We start from the raw sequence: 23,322 nt of genomic DNA, 5'->3' as shown, positions 1-23,322 counted from the left end.
TAATTAAACCATTTGCTTATAGGCAGCAATTTCTCAGATAAAATCGAAATTAGCCTATGCTTGATCAGGGCGCCATTGAAATACATGCTTTGGCCCCAACACACACATGTATCATCGATCGTTATTACTATCATTGCATAATATCGTGTAATCTTGTAATGACAACATCGTTTTTGTTACCAAAATGAATATTTTCATTTTCGGAAATACGAACCTTATTTAATTTTCGGATTAACGAACCTTATTTCGTTTTCGGATTAACGAACCTTCGGAATTACGAACCTTATTTTGTTTTCGGATTAACGAACCTTCGGAATTACGAACCTTATTTCGTTTTCGGATTAACGAACCTTCGGAATTACGAACCTTATTTCGTTTTCGGATCGACGAACCTTCGGAATTACGAACCTTCGGAAATACGAACCTTCGGAATAACCGAACCTTCGGAATTACGAAGCATCGGAATTACGAATGTATGCGAAAAAATCAATCGCAAGTCCCAAATGCGCGCTGTTGATTGGTTGAAAATCAAGTTGCGCATGATTTTTAGAGTTGCGATTGATTGCAACTTTTTCTGAAACAGGCCCCAGTTATGAGTTCGGCATTCCTACATCTGTTCCCTGTCAAAACTAAAAAATATTGGTAGGAGAACGTGAACAAACAGATCCACGATTGGACAACTCGGCACCTAATTTTTCGTCGGGGCCTAGTTGTCCAAATATATACCTAGTTAGATGGCACCCACAACCCCCACCCCCTCATTCCCGTTCTTATACAACTGTGACGAAATGGGTGAAATATAATTTCCCAGATTAGGAGATATAAACTCGATAAAGTTTACCAAAGAAACATTACCCATAATGATATCTCATCAACATTTAAATCTGAAAGCACATGATAAATATTAGAATGGTCACTCGTAATAAACGAGTAATCAAATTAGTTTATAAAACAATCAAAATGATCTTCGAAATAATTTCCACCTCTCTGTTCGTCAACGCGATGGGTGTCTTGATTGATTTCTGCATATTTCTTCCCAAACAGGATAAAGAGCTTTCCTGCATAAAGTATAAAAAAGGGAGAATGCACAAATAATAATATAATAATATGCATGCAAAGATAGAAATATCTCATAGCATCTTTGTATGCATACGGTGCTGACACAACTATAGTTCGATAATACTGTTGATTTTGACTCAGAAGGAAACGCCATTTCATGCTTTGCACTATTACTGGAATATATAAAAATGGAATATCAGTTTTTAAATTCAATTGCGTTGTGTTAAAATCCTACCCGGTCGTGATATCTTTTTGTACTGCGCTCTCTTGTGTCTGTGCTGCAACTACTGATAAAAATAATTGCCACACGACCGAGCAGCCTTAGAGACCACACCAGGTAGATGAGAGAAGGCTGCATTCTTGGCCCTACCACTACCGCAGAATGGAATTAAACAAGTTAAAGAAGAAACATGCGAAAAAAAGGGGGATGATGACGATGTTGTCGCTGGGTGAATATTCAGTTTCCAAGAAATCGATAACCTGAATATCTTATCAAAATAATGTATGAAATAAGAGATTACCGACTGAACAATCTATGGAAATTGCGGAGGATATTTTTTCATGAAGACAGAAAAACTATACCCTAATAAAAAACAATTTCAATATGAGAAAAAAAGTTATACCATCACAATTCTTTTTTAATTGTTTTTTATTGAAAAGTAAACCCAGCAACCATAACATATTTACACTCATTGATAAGCAAGTTCTATAACAGTACCCAAAGTTTTACCATTTAATGTGAAGGCAGCTGAAGGACGATGCCTCATCAGTCCACGAAACTCGTGATGACTGCGTCTTGGATACCCGATGTCCACTTCATCTCTTTCGTCATCATATCGCCACACCCATCGGTTTGTTAGAAGATACAATTTCTTGCGTCTGTCATCGTGGAAGGCGGCGTCGACCACGGCCCCGAAGGGGATCCCGAGCTCGGTCACTCGCATCCGATGGTAGTCACGGGTCTTCTGGTTTCGGGAGTGGTTTCTAATGGTGAACACATCCATATCTGGTAACAGATCAAAATTGAGAGAGAATAAATTGAAATTTAATTTTTTTAGGGGGCAATTTTGTGTTTATTCTTTTCCCATTTACAGGGTTTTAAATAGACTGGGTTAATAAAGCTACCATAAATTGTGTTTAATTATGATTCGTGATTCTGCTTTTTCCAAAATGATTTTTGAATAATGAAATAATCACCTAGTCCATGGATCAATACTACTCTGACTAGACATTCATCGGAACATGGACCTAGTATAAACTAACCAAAGTAATATTCGAATTTGACAACCCCAACCATGATGAGCTGCTTTTATTTTTATTCGGATAATATCATGCAAACTTCCTTTAATGGACCCCTCCCCTCCCCTGAAAAAAGTTCTCCGTCAGTGTACTAAGAACTCCTTGGAGATGAAGTGATGAATGACTAGTTTAACAATTCGTTCAACTCAAGCATGTCCCTTGCCCTTTTCTTTACCTCGGCGAAAAAGGGCCGAAGAATTGATAAAAAACAATATATACGGATTTAAAAAAAATGCCCATACTGGCTCATACCACGTACTGTACTTGGAACAACCTCGTGCTCGTTTTATCAAGAACTTAAATTTCCATTAAGATAATTAACATGGTATCAGGATCAGTATCAGATTAAAATGAAGGTTTCCACGGAAATCACCAAAATCATGATAATCTTTCTATATAATCATGATAGTCTTTATAAAACAGTACCATGGTGTACGTTATTATGCATTTGAAATAGAACATTAAAGAAAAAGTTAAAACTATCCTTTTCAAAGGGGGGTCTTCATGCAAGACCGAGGGTCCACGAGGCCATTTTTCTCATCCCCCTCATAATCATGTTTTATTAACCGCAACTTAGTCAAAATTATATTTCAGTGTATATTGAAGAATAAGCTATATTGGAAATCACCAGTTTTTCAATTGACGTATTATAACAGACAAACATCTTGATATAAGGAATCAAAATATGAGATATACGGCCTTGTAGAATTTTGGCCTTGTGGTCCTTCCCCCCTTTCAAAGAGTTACATACAGGTAAATAAAGTCCACTCGTCCACGGATTGGCGATAGACTGCGGCCGTTACTTTCTGTCCTTCCAGGCCGAAGTATGATTCTACGGTTTCTTTATCTGAAGACAAAATTTGTCCATTTGTCATGTTAACCCACCATAGATGATGTCCCTGAAAGAGGAACAAAACAGAAAAGACATCCAAGAGAGTAAGGTAAACGACGATACGTCGTAGACATGTCGAAATATTATTTTTCATAATCATGCAATGAAACTCGGTTTGATTCACATATACAGTCCTATAAAGCCTATATATCAGTGTCTTGTTACTTCATTTCTTCTTGTTGTTGGTGGTGACAAAGTCATTTCTATTTTAGTACCTAAAACAACTTCTGAAAACGTTCTGAGCAGAGAAAGCTTTGTGGTTCGAACGATTGTCAAGACACAGTAGCTTGCCTCTCAAGACTTTACTTAGCCAGAAGGTTCCGTTGCCACTGCTCACCTGGAAAAGGAAGACTGTGTCATCTACCTTTGCAACAGCCGTGAAGGTTTTCTTACATAGATCTTCTGGGATGAAACCAAGACGCTCTCGGGCCATCGAGACATTAACAACGTCTTCAAAAGTTGCATCTGTCATAGGCTGGACCGCACCACCTCCATATTCTGTTTGCAATTGATTATTTGTTGTATTTAGAGTGGAAAGGTGTTTTCCAGGCGTTGACTCTGTCGTAACTTCAATGTTTAGCGAATCTGGTGAAGTTTGAATTGAAGGTGCCGAAGTTACCGAATTCGTTGAATTTATTAAAAGTTGATAAGCGCTTGTCAATGAACGAGAGTGTCCCTCGGGAGTGGTCGCTGACAAGGAAGATCCTTCAAGGAAATTTTCAAGATGTGTTGCCGTCGGAATAGCTGAGGTGGGTGGTGATTGTGAATTGTCATTTTCCTCCTTGTTCTCTTCCAGTTTGGAATGGCCCTCCGATTTTGTCGCAGTATACGAAGGTTGTAAGGGTACTTGAGTCGATGTCACAAGGGATAAACTTGCATTTGGGGTGGTGTGTTCTTCTGTTCCTTGATCTGGATTGTCTGTTGAAGAACTATACATAGTTCGTATTGATGGAGACTCGGTACTGTATAAATGTCTTGACGAAAACATGGCAGTGTGGCTTCCAGTACTATCAGCATTAGTAAGTCTGGCATTTCCAGATGCCTCTGTTCTGGCCATAACCGCGTCTTGTACCGAAGACGCAGAACTGTTGCCAACTGAGTTTGTCTCATGGGTTGTAGATAGTGGTGTTTGGGTAGTTAAGTTTATGTCCCCATTGCCATCAATCGATTCCACTTTCTTATCAATGCGTATTCCATTCTGCGCCGATACTTCTGCACCTTCATTCAAATTAACGGAGCTCGCATTTCGTTTCAGCGATCTCACGTGATTAGAAACCTCCGTGTTAATACTCTTCGCTGCGTAATTCACTTGGTTTCCGCGAATAGGAACCTCCCCTTCGAGTTGTTCTAACCAATGTAGTCCTGTCGTCGAGGGCGTCGTGACACCTTCATCTAAACCTAACCCTTCTTCCTTCTCCCCCGAAGCTTCATCAATATATTTAGTTGATTTTTTTTCTGGACTGGTGGTTTCGACGTCAAGCGTCGTCATCAGAAAAGAGGCTGAAGTAACGCCAAGTGGTGATGTGGTTGGACCTTTGGTGATGTTTCCATATGGCCTTGTAACTGTATTCTTTGGGATGTCATTATGTTCGGTTTTGTCGGTAGGTGCGACTGTAGGCCTATCAGTGTTCATAGTCGTGAGAGCATCTGTGGTCTTCCATCCTCCATCTGAAAAATGAAAAAAAAAATATCAAGTGAAATTAACGTTCTTTAAAGTTTCATCTTTGACGTAAATGTCAAATAGAGAAAATAAATTAAGCTTATTGTGTATATTCAATTAAGAGAACTCCAGGTTTCAGCACGTCGTAACTCAGTTCATGAAACAGGCAAGCCTGTCGAAATATTTGACATGTTTGAAGAGCTTATCGCACTTCTTCACCTTAAAAACCCACTCATTGTTTCATGTCCATGAGTTCCTTTTTTTTTTATTTATTTGAGCTTGTATTCTGACATTCGAAGCTATATTTTGGCATTTTATCGACCCCCTCCGAAAATAAATTTCTCACCTGCGTTATCTTCCACGCAAACGAAATCAGGATCTTCGGCCTCTGTCGAAGAAAAAAAAAACTCTGGATATTAAAATAAGATGCATACAATATCTAGCTTGATTCAATATCTTTCTGCACCTTATTGGAACTTAAAAAAAAACACTGATCAAGTCATTTATACCTGACTGAGGAACCGTTTTAGATCTAATAAATTACATTCATTACGTACTTACTACGCGAGATGTCTTTATGACATACAATGTATTATCAAGCATGTTATGGACTTTCTACATCCAAGACTTCCTAAGGATCAAAACAACTCAAAGTCCAACACTGCTGCTCCGGTGAAGTAAAACCCCATTCCACAGAGAGCAAGACCACTGAAAGACTGCTGCAACTTGCTTGATCTTCCAAAGGTCTTTCATGATTCCTGATTGATTTTTTCAGTGATCTTCGTGGTCTCCATGATCTCTAAAACGTTTTGAAACAGTTCAAAACAGCCTTTCAGCAGTCTTTCAGGAAAATGGTCTTTGAGGTCTTTCAGCAGTCTTTCAGCGGTCTCTCGATGTGAACTTTCAAAGTTCTTATTAGTCTTTCCATGATCTTTTGACAGTGTCTCAAGGACTTTGCGGAGATCACCGACAGATGCATGCGAGATCATTAAACGATGATTGAAAGATCATTGAAAGGCCAGAAAAAGTCCATGGACAGAATTCAGAAAGATCTCTTGTTGCATAAAAGATCTCTGAAAGACAATCAAAAGATCTCTATATGACTTGTCTAAGCCCAGTAAGACAAGTTCAAGTTCAAGTCTTATTTTCCATTTCCATTATCAACATTTTAAGCAAATACAAATCAAACATACATTATAAATATAAACAAATACAAATGAAATATGATAACAATGATTACAAATCAATTACAAGTTCCAAAATATTTGTAAAATAGTTTTAACAAAATCTTATATGGAAATGAGGGGATCCACTAAAAAGCATTGCTTGTAGAGCGTGGATCCCCTAAGAAAGTATATTAAACATTTGATAAATGGGACTCATTCGCAGGTGTAAATCAGTTAGAATTGGAAATAATAATAAGATGGTGAGTAATAGCGAGAAATGATAAAAAGATGACAGAGATACGAGACGATACTAAAAACTGTCAATGAGTCAACGAGATTTTCTGAGTTCTTTGAGGGGTCTTTCGGTGCCATTCCACAGAGATGACAAAATCAATTTTCGTCCGACAAGTTGTCCGATCTGACAACTTTCCTTGATTTTGATTGGCTGAGAAGCACTGTTCCTGTGGTAATTGTCGGAGAAATCATAAATAGTCGGATGAAACGTCCGACAATTTCCTTCATGAAACGCTCCCCTAGAAATCTGTGCATTTGACTGACTTAGAGCAAATTAGTCGGAGAAAATATTTGACAAAACTCTTCATGAAATGCTTCCCTGATCAATCATTACAGTTAACCAAGAACATTATCAGTCTCTTTACATGACGTATTTGAAGGACGGAAAAATACAAAAATAAGTAAAAAAAAATAAATAAACAAAACAAAGAGGTGACTTTGGAAAGTTAAAATATGAGAAACTGAAAAGCCTCAAATTTTCAAAGTTAGAAGGCGTGATGTGACTTCATTGCAAGGTATGCCATCAGATATTGAAAGAAGGGTTGCAGAGTAGAAAGAAATATATATACAACGCAGTTTACTATACGAACCTTACAGTCATTGTTTAAACAGTTTAAACAAGACTTGTTTAAATCTTAAGCAACGAAGTTTAATTTTCAATACATTAAACATGATTGTTAAAACGGTTAAACAAATACTGTAAGGTTCATGTAGTAAACAGAGTTTTATAAAATCTTAGCGTTTTTACTGTGTGGGGCGAAAAATTTTGCGCTTAGCGCGGGGTTTAGGTTCCAACACAGATACGTCACCGTTATAATTATTCTTCCACTTACCACACACGCCACACATGAGTGGGCAATATCGAGTTATGTATGGAGCGAAGGGACAGTAGACACGCCCAGGCCACCCAGGACTCCTCCCGCAGTACTGATGGGTGTCTACACATGGTTCTGAAGGAAAATTGATAATTATAATGATGATAATAATAACAATAATGAAAAAGATAGTAACAAAAACATCATCAACCACAACAACAACAATTATAATAACAATAAAATAAGGATAATAACAATAATATCATAATCATTATTAATGAAATTTATGATAATTACGATAATGTAAATTGTAAATGATTATATGAATTAAATATATATAAACTGATAACAAATCAAATCCTTTTTTAACTGATCAAAAATTTATTCAAAGTTACTCAAACTTTTTATTTGCAAAAACAGCATTAGCTTTCAATTTTGTTTTGTTATCACTGTATGAAGCCAAGATTTTAAAAGGTCAAAACTAAGCAGTTAATTCGCTTGAATTATTCACCTATTTCTGAAAAGTCTTTTATAGTTTATACATGTTTTTTTTTATTGAAATCATGTAGGAAACAACCGTCATTGTGGTTGGTTTAGCGAGTAAGCGCCTAGCAGGCTGCATGGAATGCTATGAATCCAGTGACCGGGTAATGATAATTGTGAAGCGCTTTGAACAGTCGTAGATTGATAAAGCGCTATATAAATGCCAATTATTATTATTGTTACATGTTTCTTATTGAAATCATGTAAATTAGCCCACATAGCATAAAATTATTTCCTCATTACTAAACAGTATACGATAACTGTAATTTCTATTAATATTTACTATTTCATTCCGAAATGTTTAAAAACATCTTGATCCATTGCATCACAAATGTGTGGGGCCTACGTATATGTATAATGATTTGCACAAAACAATATGCATGCTTCTCATGCTAACATTAAATGCAGAAAGTATAGAAATGAAACCAAGAAGTGAAATTAAATGGAAAGAGACAGGCCTCGTTACTTTAATGTATCTTTTACGACATATATGACATTTGAAAAGTGCGCTTTCGTACTTTTTACCCAGGTTTAATTTTTTACCTCAATTCGAACCAGGAGGATATTTCCGCTCAGAATAACATTTAAGAAGACCTACATTCGAGTAGAGTTTGATCATTATCATGCGTAACCATAATTACTTGAAACATTATCAAAAGTGTATATCATGTAGGAATCATTGGCTGTATGGTGCTCCCCGTTGGGGAGTGGAAATCACAGCAATTAGAGGGATTTCTAAAACTGATCGGTAACCATGACAACGCGGGATCATTGCGATGATGTGTAGAAGATTGTGTCTGCCCGCGGTTCTTTTTCTCGTATCGTATTACCGTCTGGGCTTGCGAATGCATTGAGAAATACGGAAATTAAGATTTGAAATGTATATCTTCAAAAAAAAGTATTTGTTTTGATGGATCAACAGACAAAGCTGAAAATATAAGACGCAGAGTGTGGAATTTGCCGCGTCGAAATATTAAAATAAACCTGCATAATTCTATTGCTTCTACCATCATGCAAATTTGGCACACGACCATGCGAGTGTTGCGTCCATAATTGTTGTTAGAATGCTACATGATATATGTTTTTCTCATTTTTTAAAAAAGAATATACACTATAAAAAATGAAGCGCTGAATTAGCACATCATTTTTGACAGTGTACATGCCTTAGCCTCTTTGAATAAAGAGGAGCTTCGAAGTTAATAAGAATGGGTGGTAAAATTTTGCCTGGGTTTTATTTCTTCCTTTATTTTAAGGGATGCAAGCAACATATATGACAACCAACTTAACATGCTTAAGAAGGTATATACCTACTTCCGCATTCGTTTCCATGCCAACCCTTTGGACATTTACAGGTGCATGTTTCACGGTCAAGCGTTCCGCAGTTTTGACATTGTAGGTTACATTCTGTTTGAGGGGAATGGAAGTACAAGTTAATCATTTTGAAAAAAAAAATGTTATTTCCTATCAAAGCGGGATATAAACCAGGGCCCTTGGGCGATTTTATAACAAGGGAGTGCTAATTTGGTACACAGCAATAACTGCGGTGTTAACCGGTGTACATAGAGGACCACACCACTTATTTTACACCGGTGTTAAATTGGTGGTGTTAGTTTTACACCTATAGGTGTTATTACAACACCTATGGTTGTTACATTTACACTCTTTGGTGTTATGTTCAATCTCTAGGGTGTTATTTTAACACCTCAGGGTGTGGTCCTCTATTAACACCAATTGGTGTCAGTTTTAACACCACAGTTTTTACAGTGTAGAAAAATTGACAAGCAAAAAAAAGATACAATAAACAACAAAGACAGTTTTCATTTCCAAATGATTTTGATTACTTTCTACTTTTAGCATCTCGATCTGATTTCCAGGGGGTGCTGCCTATGTATACCACACGTACTACCCCCCCCCCAGCACATCCGCTTACCACGGCCATAATTATAAACAATACTACATTCAGTAATATAAAAATTTGAACATAATATAATCGAATGCACCATTTTAAAAAACTTACCACAAGGCTCTGTATGTTCGGAACATGGACCTGAAAATGATGAAGAAAATAATATAATGTACCCTCTTACTTCGAAATATCGGCATATATTTAACATGTGCATAAAATGTTCGACTTATAATTCTTTTGGTAATTGGCGAATAATCCAACACGAATGATATTGGTATTGTTACGTTGTATAACTTCAAAAGTGATACAGTATCCCGATACTCGTGTAATATTCACATAACCGTGATAATAAAGACACAAAATAATGACATGAAAGGGGTAAAAAGCAGAATAACAGACAATTATGAATATAATGTGACTATCTCCTCGAATCGTTATGAGAAAAAACAGTGGAAGTGAAGCAGTAAAAGTCGGTTTGACGTAACTGTCATTGGTCAATATTTACAGTACCTACCAATGAGAGAAATAAACAAAGAATAATGTAGAGATCGACTGCAATCCACTGATTTTACTTTTACAAAAATGATTGATAAACAAACACACAGAGGCGGCGGTCTTGGGGGGCTGGGGCACAGTGCCCCCCACTTTTTGAAGCACTGAAAAGTGCCTTTTTTACGCAAGAAAAATGCCCCCTTACGAACTTGTGTTGTGCGCCTTTCATGGGAAGAAGACCCGATTTAGGTGTTACCAAGTGTCATATCTCGTATCAGTGCCAAATTTTACCCCCCAAATCCTCCTCACGAACGTGGTCTGTGCCCCTTTCACCTGATGACCCGTTTATGTCGTTAGCAAGTGCCCTTTTGTCATCTTATAGGTGCCATTTCTCGTATCAGTGCCGTTTATACCCAAGAGAGGTGCCTCTCACGAACGTGTTCTATGCCCCTTTCACTGACCTGAGGATCCTTTATATGTCATTAGCAATTAATTAAGTACCCCTTTGCCCTCTTATTTGCGCTCTTTCTCGTATCAGTGCCCCTTTTTACCTTAGAAGATTGCCCCCTACCCCTCGAATATGTTCTGTGCCCCTTTCACCTGAGAAGGAGCTGTTATGTTAACGGGTGCCCCTTTGCCTCCTCATAGATGCCTGTTCTCCTTCACATCAGATGTTATGGTCCTGAAAAACAACACTTTTTTAACACTATCAACACTGGCTTCAGACCGACCAATAGTATATGCCATTGGCAAAATAACTTAATGTCTTTGATTGGTCTGGAGTAGGTTTCGTTGGTGTGACTATATAACCCTATAAAAGCCCAGTCAGTGTTTATCCTCCGATCCCAAGGTACTTACGGCATTTGTTTTTGTAACACTGTCCATTTCCTGAAGAGCACCTAGAGCAGCTTGGCCCAGTTATATAAGGCTGTCTTCCTTGTATGTTACCCCTATTGGCAAAAAATGTAAAATTGAACTTTTCTGAGATTTAACCAAATAACTCAGGGAAGAAAAAGGGATATTGATTATGTAGTCGAGGAATTTATTTAATAAAAAAGGCTTAATACAGAAGAAAAAGAAGGGAAAGAGAAGAAAGACGGAAGAAAAGTATCAACAAGACATACATCGGTTGAGCAACTCTATATTACACCTGTTATTTCTGTTTCTGTTTGTGGTAACTCCCGTAGGAACTCGGCAGGACAGCATTTTTTGCTGGTAAACGCCGAGCTGGTATATAACCAATTACCTTGGAAACATTTTACGTCTAGGTTAATCAGTCATAGTGGCTGACGTAATAGACGACAGATATCACTCTTGGGCCTTTTTATCAAAGTGGAGACAATGGCAGAGTTGGGATTCGAACTCACAACCTTGCGATTATGAGTCCAATGCTCTAACCACTGGACCACACGACCCGTGTGTTATTGTACTGAGGAATAAAAAAAACAGTTACATTCGGAACGCATCGCTCTCACCCTTCAACATACACTGGCACCCATGACCCCGGCAAACAAGTAATATGTTTATCTGCTGAAATTTCAATGTATATTCATAGCGAGAATCAGAGGTAACTGCGTTATTGACTTCAATGGTCATTAGCAAGTTTTAAATCGATGACTGATTTATTATCTATTTGACATTTCCAAGGCAGCAGTTCCGGGAGCAGTTCCTGCTGCCTAAATCCTAATCTTGGGTTTCTTCCGCCGGCGAGGACGCTTAGCATTGAGAGTTACTTGAATGCCGTTTCTTACATTACATGAACATTTTTAATATGTCCCGGTTTATTGGACAGTAATCTCAGTAAAGTTTCATTGATAAAACGATCTTCAGGACATGGAGTCTCACGGTAACCTGTGCGTGCGAGCCCATGGGATGACGAAGGTGCACCTTAATTCCTATTCCAAACTTTATTATAAACACGTAGCATAAACTTTAGTTAAATTTTCATTTCCCCCAAGAAGTCAAACATGTCAAAGAGCACATTGTGGAACGCGTCACTTTCTCAAATCAAAGGGCAAGGGGATAAGTGCACCCCCCTCCTCCCATTAAATTTCGGCTGTGGTATAAAGTATATGCGTATGTGTTTGAAAATCAAATTAACGTTTAAAGTTTCCTCTATGGTTCTATTCTTATACCTTTTTGCTGGTTGGCGAAGATTTTACTATACGGATCAAAGGGGTGTCAAGAAAAGCGACTGCTATACATCCTTTCGGTAAAATGCCCTATACTATATACTTATTGGCCGTTATGTAAAAAAGATTCATGGATTTACACTGTAAAACTGTGGTGTTAAAACTGACACCAATTGGTGTTAATAGAGGACCACACCTTGAGGTGTTAGAATTACACCCTAGAGATCAAACACAACACCAAAGAGTGTAAATGTAACAACAAAAGTGTTGTAATAACACCTATAAGTGTAAAAACTAACACCACCATTTAACACCGGTGTAAATAATTGGTGTTGTCCTCTATGTACACCGGTTAACACCACATTGCTGTGTAGTATGAGTATTGTTTTTTTTCTTATACTTTCAAGATCTCACCCACCCAGGTAGATAGTTACAGACGACCATCCATCGGGCAAAGGGGATATCGTCCGTTTGTCTGCAGAAAGCTCGCCCGCATCCAATCGCTCTAGTACTTGCCCATATGATCTGAAAATAAACAATAGCATCATACCAAAATTGATGATGAATATGAAATAAGTACAACTCAGTACACTCGAGCCTATACCTGAGATATCATTGATTTTTGCTGTGTATGTTGTCAAAGCTACCTCTCACCTACAAAGATTATAATAACTAGAATTTAATTCGTCATGCGGACGAATTAGGTGGTCTGTCTTTATTATTGCCATCATGATCACTATTACCATGTTCATGGAGATCAATATGATCTTCATGATGACAATGGAATGCTCATTATGGATGGATTACTTGTGAAAGACGGGAGATGATAAAGCACTGTGAAAAGGGTCTCTTTCATGTATGACATCACATGTGATATGAAAAAAGTAATTATAATCTCTTTTATCTTGCTAAATTTTAACTTTTATGCCTTTTAATTATCATAAAGGATCATGTAAGAGGTGGCAAAAAGAAAAAAAAAATTGAAAAAAAAATCATCTTGTTCACCCCAGGACTCGAACCTCCGCCCTCGAGAAAGCAAGTCAAATGCGTTATCCATTGGGCTACGATATTCCCCATAGAGATTACACGTAAGCAATTTTGAGAATTACAATTCCAATTTTGCAAGTGAAATACGGGCATGATCCCGGCATCTGATAAAAAAATGGAGGGCACACTCCCGATAGCCCAGAATCTCAGCTACAACATGTTAAAAGCTCAAGGAAAGCTGACAAGAAAAAATGGAGATATGGCTCACGAAATAGAGGAATGTCGAATCTAGTTTTGGGAAAAAGTCATGTCCCATAGAGATTACACGCAAAATGAGGAAAAATGACATGCCTCTTTTCATCGCTGTTTTACGCAATGATGCGTTTCTCAAAACGAATATTCATGTTAACTGAGGAGAAAGAGTACATTATAAACTACAACATATTGAAATCTGGGCGAAAAATGATCTATATTCGAGAAGTTACAGCCAAATTTGCATAAATTTGATGACGTCATTTTTGAAAAAAATGAAATTTTTAGTTTGGGCGCCTATTTGATGACGTCACGATATAATTTAGGGACAATGGTGACATGAAATCAAATCTACAACTCATACTCTATCGATATATGAAAAAAAAATTGGGGGTCAACGGACTTTTTAAAGAGCTACAGTGAATTTACAATAGGCATGTTTTTGCCCATATATGGCCTATAGTGAGAGCTCGCGCGCACACGTGCTGCAAACTTTAATGGGTGTTAATTTCTATATTAATGGTTGTAGAAGGTTGATCAAGGTATCAAATTGCTCAGAATTTTATTAGCAATGCAATGATATTAAAAGAAACGGTTTTTCTGCGTTGTGTTAAGGTGTAACGCGCGGAAACGCGCGCGCATATGTGCGCGCGCGCAAATTTTTGAAATGCTTAAAATGACCTGAAACGTACCCAAAAAATTTTATAGGTCATTTGGACGATTTTTTTACCTTTGACGCGCGCGTACGCGCGCGTCATGACCTCTTCATGACCTTTGATGACATTGACAGTTGACCCTTGACATGAAGTTAATGTCATGTCAATATTGTTAATTTTTGATAATTGATAATGAAGATATGATCAAATGAAGAATTTTACAAAATGGCGCGTAGATGACGTCATCATGACCATATGACCTTGAAAAGCTTATTTTGCCGTCTCTATGATAGATTCTATATATGACGAAAAAATCAGCAAAATTGATTCAGCCAATTTCGAGAAAAGTTGGCGACAAACATAGGTGCCAAGAATAAAGAAATAAAGAAAATTCTGACGAAATCAATAGGTGATCTGTCATAGACAGACCACCTAATAATATAGGATATTTATATTGCGCACATATCCACCTTGTTAGGTGCTCAAGGCGCTCCTATATTACCCGGCTAAGCTATAGGCGTTCATAGCGCACACAGCTTTTTAAGGAATTACTTCCTACCGGTACCCATTTACCTCACCTGGGTTGAGTGCAGCACATTGTGGATCAGTTTCTTGCTGAAGGAAATTACGCCATGGCTGGGATTCGAACCCACGACCCTCTGTTTCAAAGTCCGAAGACTAATCCACTGGGCCACAACGCTCCAGTATAGCAGTAATAGCAGTAATTATATCAGTAATTAAAATAGTAATTGTATTGTCAAATGCCCTTAATGGTGTAACACTCAAATAATTTTTTGTCGAAAACTGGTGAATAAAAAACAGCAGTTTTGACCTGAACTGTGGACAAACGAAATGTTTTGCATTTCTCGTCAATTCCGAATCTTACACTTTAAAAAAATATTGGGAAAAATTTTAGTAAACACGAGGGCAATTTTGAGTCCAGTCAATTCGGGGCGGTAATTTCCGGGAGTAATTTACCCAATGCGGGAAGCATGTTGTCCAGTATAAGGTTAAAAACAAGCAGCAATTACTTTAGAATGGACAAACTTTTCACCACGCTGGATAAATGAAAAAAAACAATGTTGGAATGACACATAATTACCCTCAAGGAGCATTTTTACCCAATATTTATTAGAGTGTAGGACGAAACTGCTGTTCCGGTTGGCCAATTTTTAACAAAGACCTTCCAACTGTTCATTGTCATTTGCCGGGCATTTTCAATGCATACTGTGATTTTTAATCAGTGTGGTGTGTCGTGGAAATGAAAACTCCCCAAAATCGACGAAGCAACAATTTGCACTGATTTCGGACTTATTGAAAATCCTCAAATTATGAAAACACCGAGTATATACAAACAACACAAAAGTTTCTCAATAAAAGTTCAAGTTGCTGCGATTTTGCAAATTTATTTTGATATAATAGAAAACAAAATGTAATGATCACCTGTGTATAATGACCACACATTTTCCTGGCTTGGCAGGAATTCGTCTCGTAGTCATAGAATCGATCCTCGTTGGTCCAAGCTCGGAAGGGACTGGCAGTCTCGGGTAGTGCCCACTTGGAGAGGCCGAAACCAGCCCAAATGTTCTGGCCGAACCTGGAGATGGTCGAGTTCTCTGGTTTTCCATGTTCTAAGGTACATTTGACAGCCCAGCCATCTGCAGCGGCTGCTAGCTCTTCGTCCCAACGCTGACAAGAGAAAATAGGAAAGTTAAAAGTTAAGTTTTATATTAATTTCCTGATTTTTCTTCAAGATTCATATGATATTATAGACCTTTAAATGGTACTGATTCTGATACTTAAACTTATATTTTGATTTTCTTTGTGGTTTTTAATATATATTATTAATGTGAAATGGAAACGAATCCACATCCAAGAATTCATAATAAAGAGAAAGCTTCTTCTAAATAATTTGAAATATGCCTACATCCATTTTCACAATTTGGATATTTGCAAGATATTTCAAACATGAATTCGGCGTGCAAGAAGAAGAAATAATACTAAACATAATCATTATTTTTCCCACTTCTTGCATCATCTGTTAAAATTCAGTAAAAAAAAAACAAATGAGCCAAGTAATCCAGGATAAATCAAGTAAACTAATAATAATGTAGCATTATATTGTGACATACATATTAATCGTATACAATATTCCTCTCTATACAGCGCCGCTACATCGGAACAGATAGAAACAACGTCTGTCGGTGTTTAACATAATTATGTCAGCCCTAGTCCATCAGGATCATACAACTACATGTATTATAATATATGTTCATTGTTTGTAGGCTTTATATTTGCATTCATACCATATATTTTACTGGAAATTGTGTGCCATTTAGACTCAATTTTTATGATTTTTTTTAGCAAAATGGTGTTCTTCTTCTTCAAATAATAATATAAAAGTATTATCAAGCACTTTGTCTATTGTTACAGAACATGGTATACCACTGTAACAATAGACACAGTGTCTGAGAAGCATCATTTTTTTGAACGTTTTTATCAAGTATAACCATCTCATACACTTATCACAAACAAGTCTAATAACAATATAAAATAACAGTGTACAGTATGGATAAGTTACATTTTGATAAAAAAAACCTATCCAAGTAAAGGATGAAGAGATTTTATTCGGAATTAAAAACAAGCAAGATGTGTTATTAAATCATTGCCTTATTGTAGCAAAGAAAACTTTATATCTGTGTAGATATATTAATATTCTTCCTTGTTTTGACTTGTTTATCAGTAAATTAAAACAAGTGTACCAAACAGAAAAATGTATTGCTTATAGGGACACTTCTATGTATAGATTTTTAAAAAAATGGAATCTATTAGATTTTGGGTAATGTAGACGAACAGACCTGTATTGCTTTTCTATGTTTCTTTTCTTTTCCTTTTGTTGGTTTTGAGAAGCAGCATTGATATATTTTAATAAATTTGGCAGTAAAAATCAAATCATTGCAAACACATGTCCATAGGGCTGCACATTTAGATTTACAGGTAGCTAGCGATACCGAAACAATTTCCGAAACGACAAAACACAGACGGTGGAATCATCGAGTTCCGATGTAGATAGAAGTCACAAAACTATATGTTTGCGATTTCCGTATATTTTTCCATTCGGGATTGTGTCCTCCTTCACCAATCTCCATCAATATCACTGACTGCTGTCTCAGTCACACTTGCCAACCGACTCCAGGTCGATCAAAGCTAATACGTTATTTCCAATGACATTATTATCTGTCGATTTTGAGTCGGTTTCGATGTTGTGACTGAAGCATAAATCCCGGCATAAATCCCAGGCTTACCACAAATTCCATATCGGCTGCTGAGGGAGTGACATTGCCCCTCTTCTGGTTGTGTACGTCAACGATCGCTCTCAGCTCATCGACGGTGTACGGCACCGATAACCCGACGTCGTCACCGACGACGGGCATGGACATCGTCATCGTCGTCGCCCGTGGTCGAAAAGTCACGAACTCGACGTGGAAGATGAGAAAGCGAATCGCAAAGGCAATAGTCCAATCTAGATTCGACATGTTTCATCCGGTTGACTTCACTTTCTAGAACTCCCTTCAGATGTAATGGATTTAAACCAACAGAAGACTACCCGATGAAGATCGCAAATCCAGGGTTCGTCAACTCATCCCAGCCGTTGTCAAGAGTTACTCTGGGAAACCCTTTTCATTTTCCATCCCCAAAATGCGGAGCCTCGCATCCCGAATCAATCGAAAACTTGGCACCCAAAATATGAATGTTCCGCCATCCCTATTCATAAATTGATCTCACTCAGCAGCCATGCACCCGTCCCCTGACTGTAAACTCACGTACCAACTGATGGCCTCAATTCGGATAGAAGTGGGATTTTTCAATCCACACTCCACCAAATTGTTTACGAGAGCTAGAATAAACCAGATGAAATCGTCCAAATGATGCCAGGTGGATCAGAGATTGAAAACAGGACCTTTTTTAAATTCCATACTTCAGAAAGTCTAATTTTTTATTAAACACCCTGCGACAAGGCTAGGAGAGTTAAGCAGTTGTTGATGTTGACTGGAGCTTGTGGATCCCTTGCTGAGATATTACGGGGGAAAGGGTGGAAATAAAAAATGGGACGTTTCCAGTAGCTAAGTGGAGGGATTTGAGGGTCAGAGTACGCGCAGAGGTGGATGAGGCGTATCTAGAAATAGGGGATATAGGGGCGGCAGATTTTGTGATATTTCGTAATGGAAAAAATCTTTATTCACAGTCCTCTTTTATTTTCGAACTGAATGTAACTGCATATAGTCTTTCGCACATCTCGGCTATCGATCATGTTCAACTTGAGATTATCCTATATATTGTGGGTGTGTTTGAGTTTTTCTATTCATAGGAATTTCTGTGTTACTATTCCCTTTGTGAATATAAATTGTTGAAACATGTTTAAAGATTGCCTAAGTTCGCTTTTGGAATAACAAGTTAGACCCTAAAATGCTTATGTATGAATTCTGAATCAAATGTGTTAATGGTTTCATGTTATACACGATTTTCACACGTTATATATGAGTAAGAAATAAAATATTTCAAAAAAATTTTTTCTTCAATTATCTGTCAAAACAACCAACTTCATTTGTTTCGATTTACGTTTGATTTATTCAAATTTTGCAGAACCCCCACCCTTATAACGCTGCCACGGCCTTGCATGGAGCACCGCCCTTTTTAACGTATCAAACATTTTATTGACGAGGCACACATGTTAGATGTTTTGGTGGGATAAATGAAATCCGCACACTCTAACTTTGAAAACGTTACTGCATTTGACATTGAGCCGAGATTTCAAAAGTGATTTTGTTTTCAAATATCTCGGGTCCAGTTTCAGTAACTCATAATTTTGCCACCCCTTCTACCCTTTTCCAGTTTTCTTTTATCCCCCCCCCCTTGACCAACCAGCCAAAGATCCACGTATTCTCTCCCCCTCCCCTCTCGTGTCAATTCTCTTTCTCTCTCCCCCTCTTCCTTGTCAAATCACTCTCGGTTTGCGCGCGTGCTGTGGGGTGTATTTGGGTGTGTGTGTCTCTCTCCCTCTCCCTCTCTCCCCTTTCTTTCTCACTCTATCATTTTCTCTCTCTCTCTCTCTCCCTATTTTTCTTCCCATCCCACTTTATCTCTACCTCTCTATTATTTTCATCTTCTTCGTCTTTTTCTACCCTCCGTCGATCCCGAATGATGTGTATTTGACCTTCACGAGCCCTCCGTGTTGAAAGCCCAAGGTTGACAAAAATAGGACAACGAGTATTGCACCTGAACGATTCGCACACAAAAATAAAACTTTCTCTGGGATGAAGAAGATTATCCCCACGATTATACAAAAACAGTATCATCATCATCACCATCATCATCATCAGTATCATCATCATCATCATCATCACCATCGTCACCATCATCATCAACATCATCGTCATCATCATCAACGTCGTTATCAATCAATGTCAACAGACGTCGTCATCGACCCCATCGTCGCTGTCGACGTCATCATCATCATTATCATCATTATCATCATCATTATCACAACTATCATCATCATCATCATCATCATCATCGTCATCATCATTGTCATCATCATCATCAACGTCGTTATCAATGTAAACGGACGTCGTCATCGACCTCATCGTCGCTGTCGACGTCGTAGTTGTCGTAAGCGCCATCCATCGACGTCATCATCATCAATATCGACATTATCATTAACAATACCATCTCTATCATCATCACCACAGAAATATCCTTCTCTAAAATTTATCCCATGTATTCCTCTTTCATCTTCGTGATCACAATTTTCGTCATCATCAGTATCACCGAAATTATCATCAACATCAACACCATCATCATGCCATAGACCTATTAGACCAAGAGGTACATTGCAAATTCGTCTGTTGCCAACTCGTCCACTCATCACATAGTCTACCTTCAATTAATAGTAGTCTAACGCCACTCCATCCATCAACTTTTCAACCATAACAACCATTTGGTCCAATCATGAATTCGTATAATCACCAGTTCGTTTAGGCCCATTTAGCCTCGTAATCAGTTGGTCTAACATCCATTTACTTCCACTCACTTCGCCCAATTAACACTTAGTCCAATTGGACAAAATGATATATGGACTAAATAGCTAGACCATTATAGACGATATGGTAAGTGGACAAAGTGGCAATTAGATCATGTGGATTGTGGACGAACTGACGGTAGACCAAATAATAGTAGAGAAATTGGTTATTGACGAATTGGCATTGGACCAATTGAAAAGAAACCGACCAAGACATGCTCTTACACAGTGTGCTTTCTTTTCATTTTGTCGATTGATATGGGTTTTCCCCTCTGCTTTCACATTGTTATAGAAGAGAAATTTGGCAGTTTAACTTCATTTGTAATCATTCTAAAAATATTTGTAATCTCATTTATAATGATATATTTATTTGTCTGATTGTTTATTTATTGTATACATGCAAATAATCTTTATTTATATGAAATGTGATTGTAAGCTTATTGAATTGAAAGAGGAAGAAAATAAAATATTATTCAAAACAAAAAAAATCAGATGCCGTGGCCGTGGCCGAAGGCGCCTGGCTATATTGGGCATAGAAAGTCCGGGGTTCGATCCCCGGCCGCGGCACCTATGCCCGTGAGCAAAGCATTTAATGTACAATGCTCTTTTATCCTGCTTTCAAATGAATGGAAATGCTATATGAATCATTGGTAACTACGTGTGCACTTGTTAAAAAAAATCAGATGGTAACTTTTGACATTTTTTATACACGATTATAAAAAAAAAAATAGGGGGCTGAAGCTACCAGCCTCCTTGGTTATGCGGTCCATGTAACTCCTCTACAGCGAACATGACTTGTGTACATAAACCTATATTGAAATACGAATCATTATCCTTTTTTATCATATTTATGATAATAATACAATTTCTTTCCTTTTCCTTCTTTCGAACAAAAATCAGAGTCAGCACAAATCATTTTCATTTGGAGCTGATTTGTTTATTCTCGTTAGACAGCTGCGGCTTTGTAACTGTCATGCCACTGGGTACGCGGTGTGATATCAACCGCGAAAATTCGAGCCAAATTGTGACAAAATAAACCCAAAATGGCCTTCTAATGGTCAAGATTCGTGAGTGATCGGATCAAGCTGTGTCTCTATCTGGTCTTGTAACACTGCCCCGGTTGTTTGGTGTATTCTTTCCTATAAAATTTCTTCGGCAGCTGTTATGAAAGACAATATTTCATTTCATTTATTTATTCATTTATTCATTTTTTCAACAAAATTTATAATGCAATAATTACAATAAATAAAACGTAACATCAGAAAATATAAATGACATGAATATTCAAATAAACCAAATATAAAGAATATACACCTGATACAGAAGATAATATATCCAATTTGATAATAGTAATATGCAAGATATGCAATATATAGTACAGCAAAGGTGCGATCATACTTAGAATCGTGACCAGCACTGTCGTGTAAACGATTATTACCACACAATAATTATAATGATTAATCATGACATTCCATCCCAATTTTATCCAGTATTAGTTAATTTCAATGGGGGGCAAATGGCTTGAGTGAGTCACCTCCTCCCCCTCCTCACAAAAAGTACCCCCCAAAAAAAAATCTGTTAATCTGTTAATAAATCAAATTTTCATTTTAAAATCTGATTTCTTGATGAGATCGCAAGATTTCAAAATTTTGTCCAATACACGAATTTGCCCCATCAAATTTTTGGCCCATTACGCAAATGCTGATCATTCAAATATGCACTGTAGCAGCATGAATCGAAACGTGTGCAAAGTTTATTTCGATGATAAAATAATTAACATAGAGTTGGACCTCTGAAGGTAACTGCATGATGCAGATGGAAATAACAATCATAAAGGGTTTATCATCTGAAAATTTTGCCTCAAAACAACCTCACAGTCGGAGAAATCGGAGGTTTGTATGCTTTTCACACTGCATTTTCTTAACCCCATACTATACTTAAACCCGAACTATCCTTAACCCCATACAATCTTTTTAGGTGCCGTGGCCGGGTTCGATCCCCGGACACGATCGGAGGACACGTTTAAACAAATGTCATCTTTCGTATTTTCATTAAAAAGGACAAGCCCACCCCAACAAAAACTTGATTTGAATAAAAAGGGAAAAATTCAATAAGCATAACACTGAAAATTTCATCAAAATCGGATGTAAAATAAGAAAGTTATGGCATTTTAAAGTTTCGCTTCATTTCACAAAACAGTTATATGCACATCTCGGTCGGTATGCAAATGAGGAATTGATGACATCACTCACTCACTATTTCTTTTGTATTTTATTATATGAAATATGAAATGTTTTCATTTTCTCGTCATTGTCATTTGAAATGAAATTTCATTCCTCCCTGAACACGTGGAATTCCATTATTTTAACATTTTGTGCTTCAGGCAAGGAGGTCCTAATCGTCAAATTCGTAAAAATTGAAATATTGTATAATTCAAACAATAAAAAACAAAAGAAATAGTGAGTGACATCATCGACTCTCTCATTTGGATGTAACTGGCTCGTTCATACAACTATTTTGTTAAAAATAAGCGAAACTTTGAAATGTCATAACTTTCTTATTTTACATCCGATTTTGATGAAATTTTCAGCATTGTGCTTGTCTGATTTTTCTCTATTGATTCAAATCAACATTTTTCTGAGGTGGACTTGACCTTTAAATAACTGTTTATATACCTCTTAAGAATTTAATTACAGACATGATCCTGAAGGATGATTGTAGAAGCAGATGACTACGACCGAAAGAACAAGCTTATCTATATGCTGGGGCTGTGCCACCGGAGGGGGGCGGGGCGACCAACCACGGATTTTTTTTATGGAATGAAAAAAGAGGAGAAAAAAGAAAGAAAGAATTAAAAAGCTATAAAAAGAAGTTGTCTGGGATTAATAATTTAGAATATACATATATGACATCAGTGATCATCTTTAGTCTATGCTTTACGATTTCGAAGTAAAGACAAAGATTGTATATTTATAGTAGTATTCAAGTATGAAGAAACAGAACCTGTGTCATGTTCTGCCATAAGATGGCGCTGTGCAAAAGCACTGCCAACAAAGATAAGGAGTGTACCATCAAATCAAAGGAGAATGA

At 37.3% G+C, this 23,322-nt stretch overlaps 1 protein-coding gene across 2 annotated transcripts; it reads right to left on the bottom strand.

The window, feature by feature from the left end:
- Positions 1–500: 500 nt before the first annotated feature.
- On the bottom strand, positions 501–18,174 carry LOC121422988. Of its 2 annotated transcripts, none has more exons than XM_041618253.1 (12): positions 17,459–18,174; positions 15,597–15,842; positions 12,677–12,783; positions 10,985–11,076; positions 9,746–9,775; positions 9,040–9,132; positions 7,204–7,320; positions 5,257–5,298; positions 3,588–4,918; positions 3,110–3,257; positions 1,790–2,065; positions 501–1,058 (listed from the first exon to the last, which is right to left on the bottom strand). In XM_041618253.1, exons 1-12 carry the CDS (start codon positions 17,687–17,689, stop codon positions 940–942), a joined length of 2,832 nt encoding a protein of 943 aa, XP_041474187.1. In that variant the 5' UTR covers positions 17,690–18,174; the 3' UTR covers positions 501–939. The 2 variants fall into 2 exon arrangements, with proteins under 2 accessions (XP_041474187.1, XP_041474188.1); XM_041618254.1 differs by having other exon boundaries at positions 3,588–4,912.
- Positions 18,175–23,322: the final 5,148 nt, after the last annotated feature.

Source organism: Lytechinus variegatus, chromosome 10, assembly GCF_018143015.1.
Source record: "Lytechinus variegatus isolate NC3 chromosome 10, Lvar_3.0, whole genome shotgun sequence".
Taxonomy (NCBI): Eukaryota; Metazoa; Echinodermata; class Echinoidea; order Temnopleuroida; family Toxopneustidae; genus Lytechinus; species Lytechinus variegatus.
Note: the sequence above shows the minus strand (reverse complement) of the source record. Positions and strands in the feature narration are given on the sequence as shown.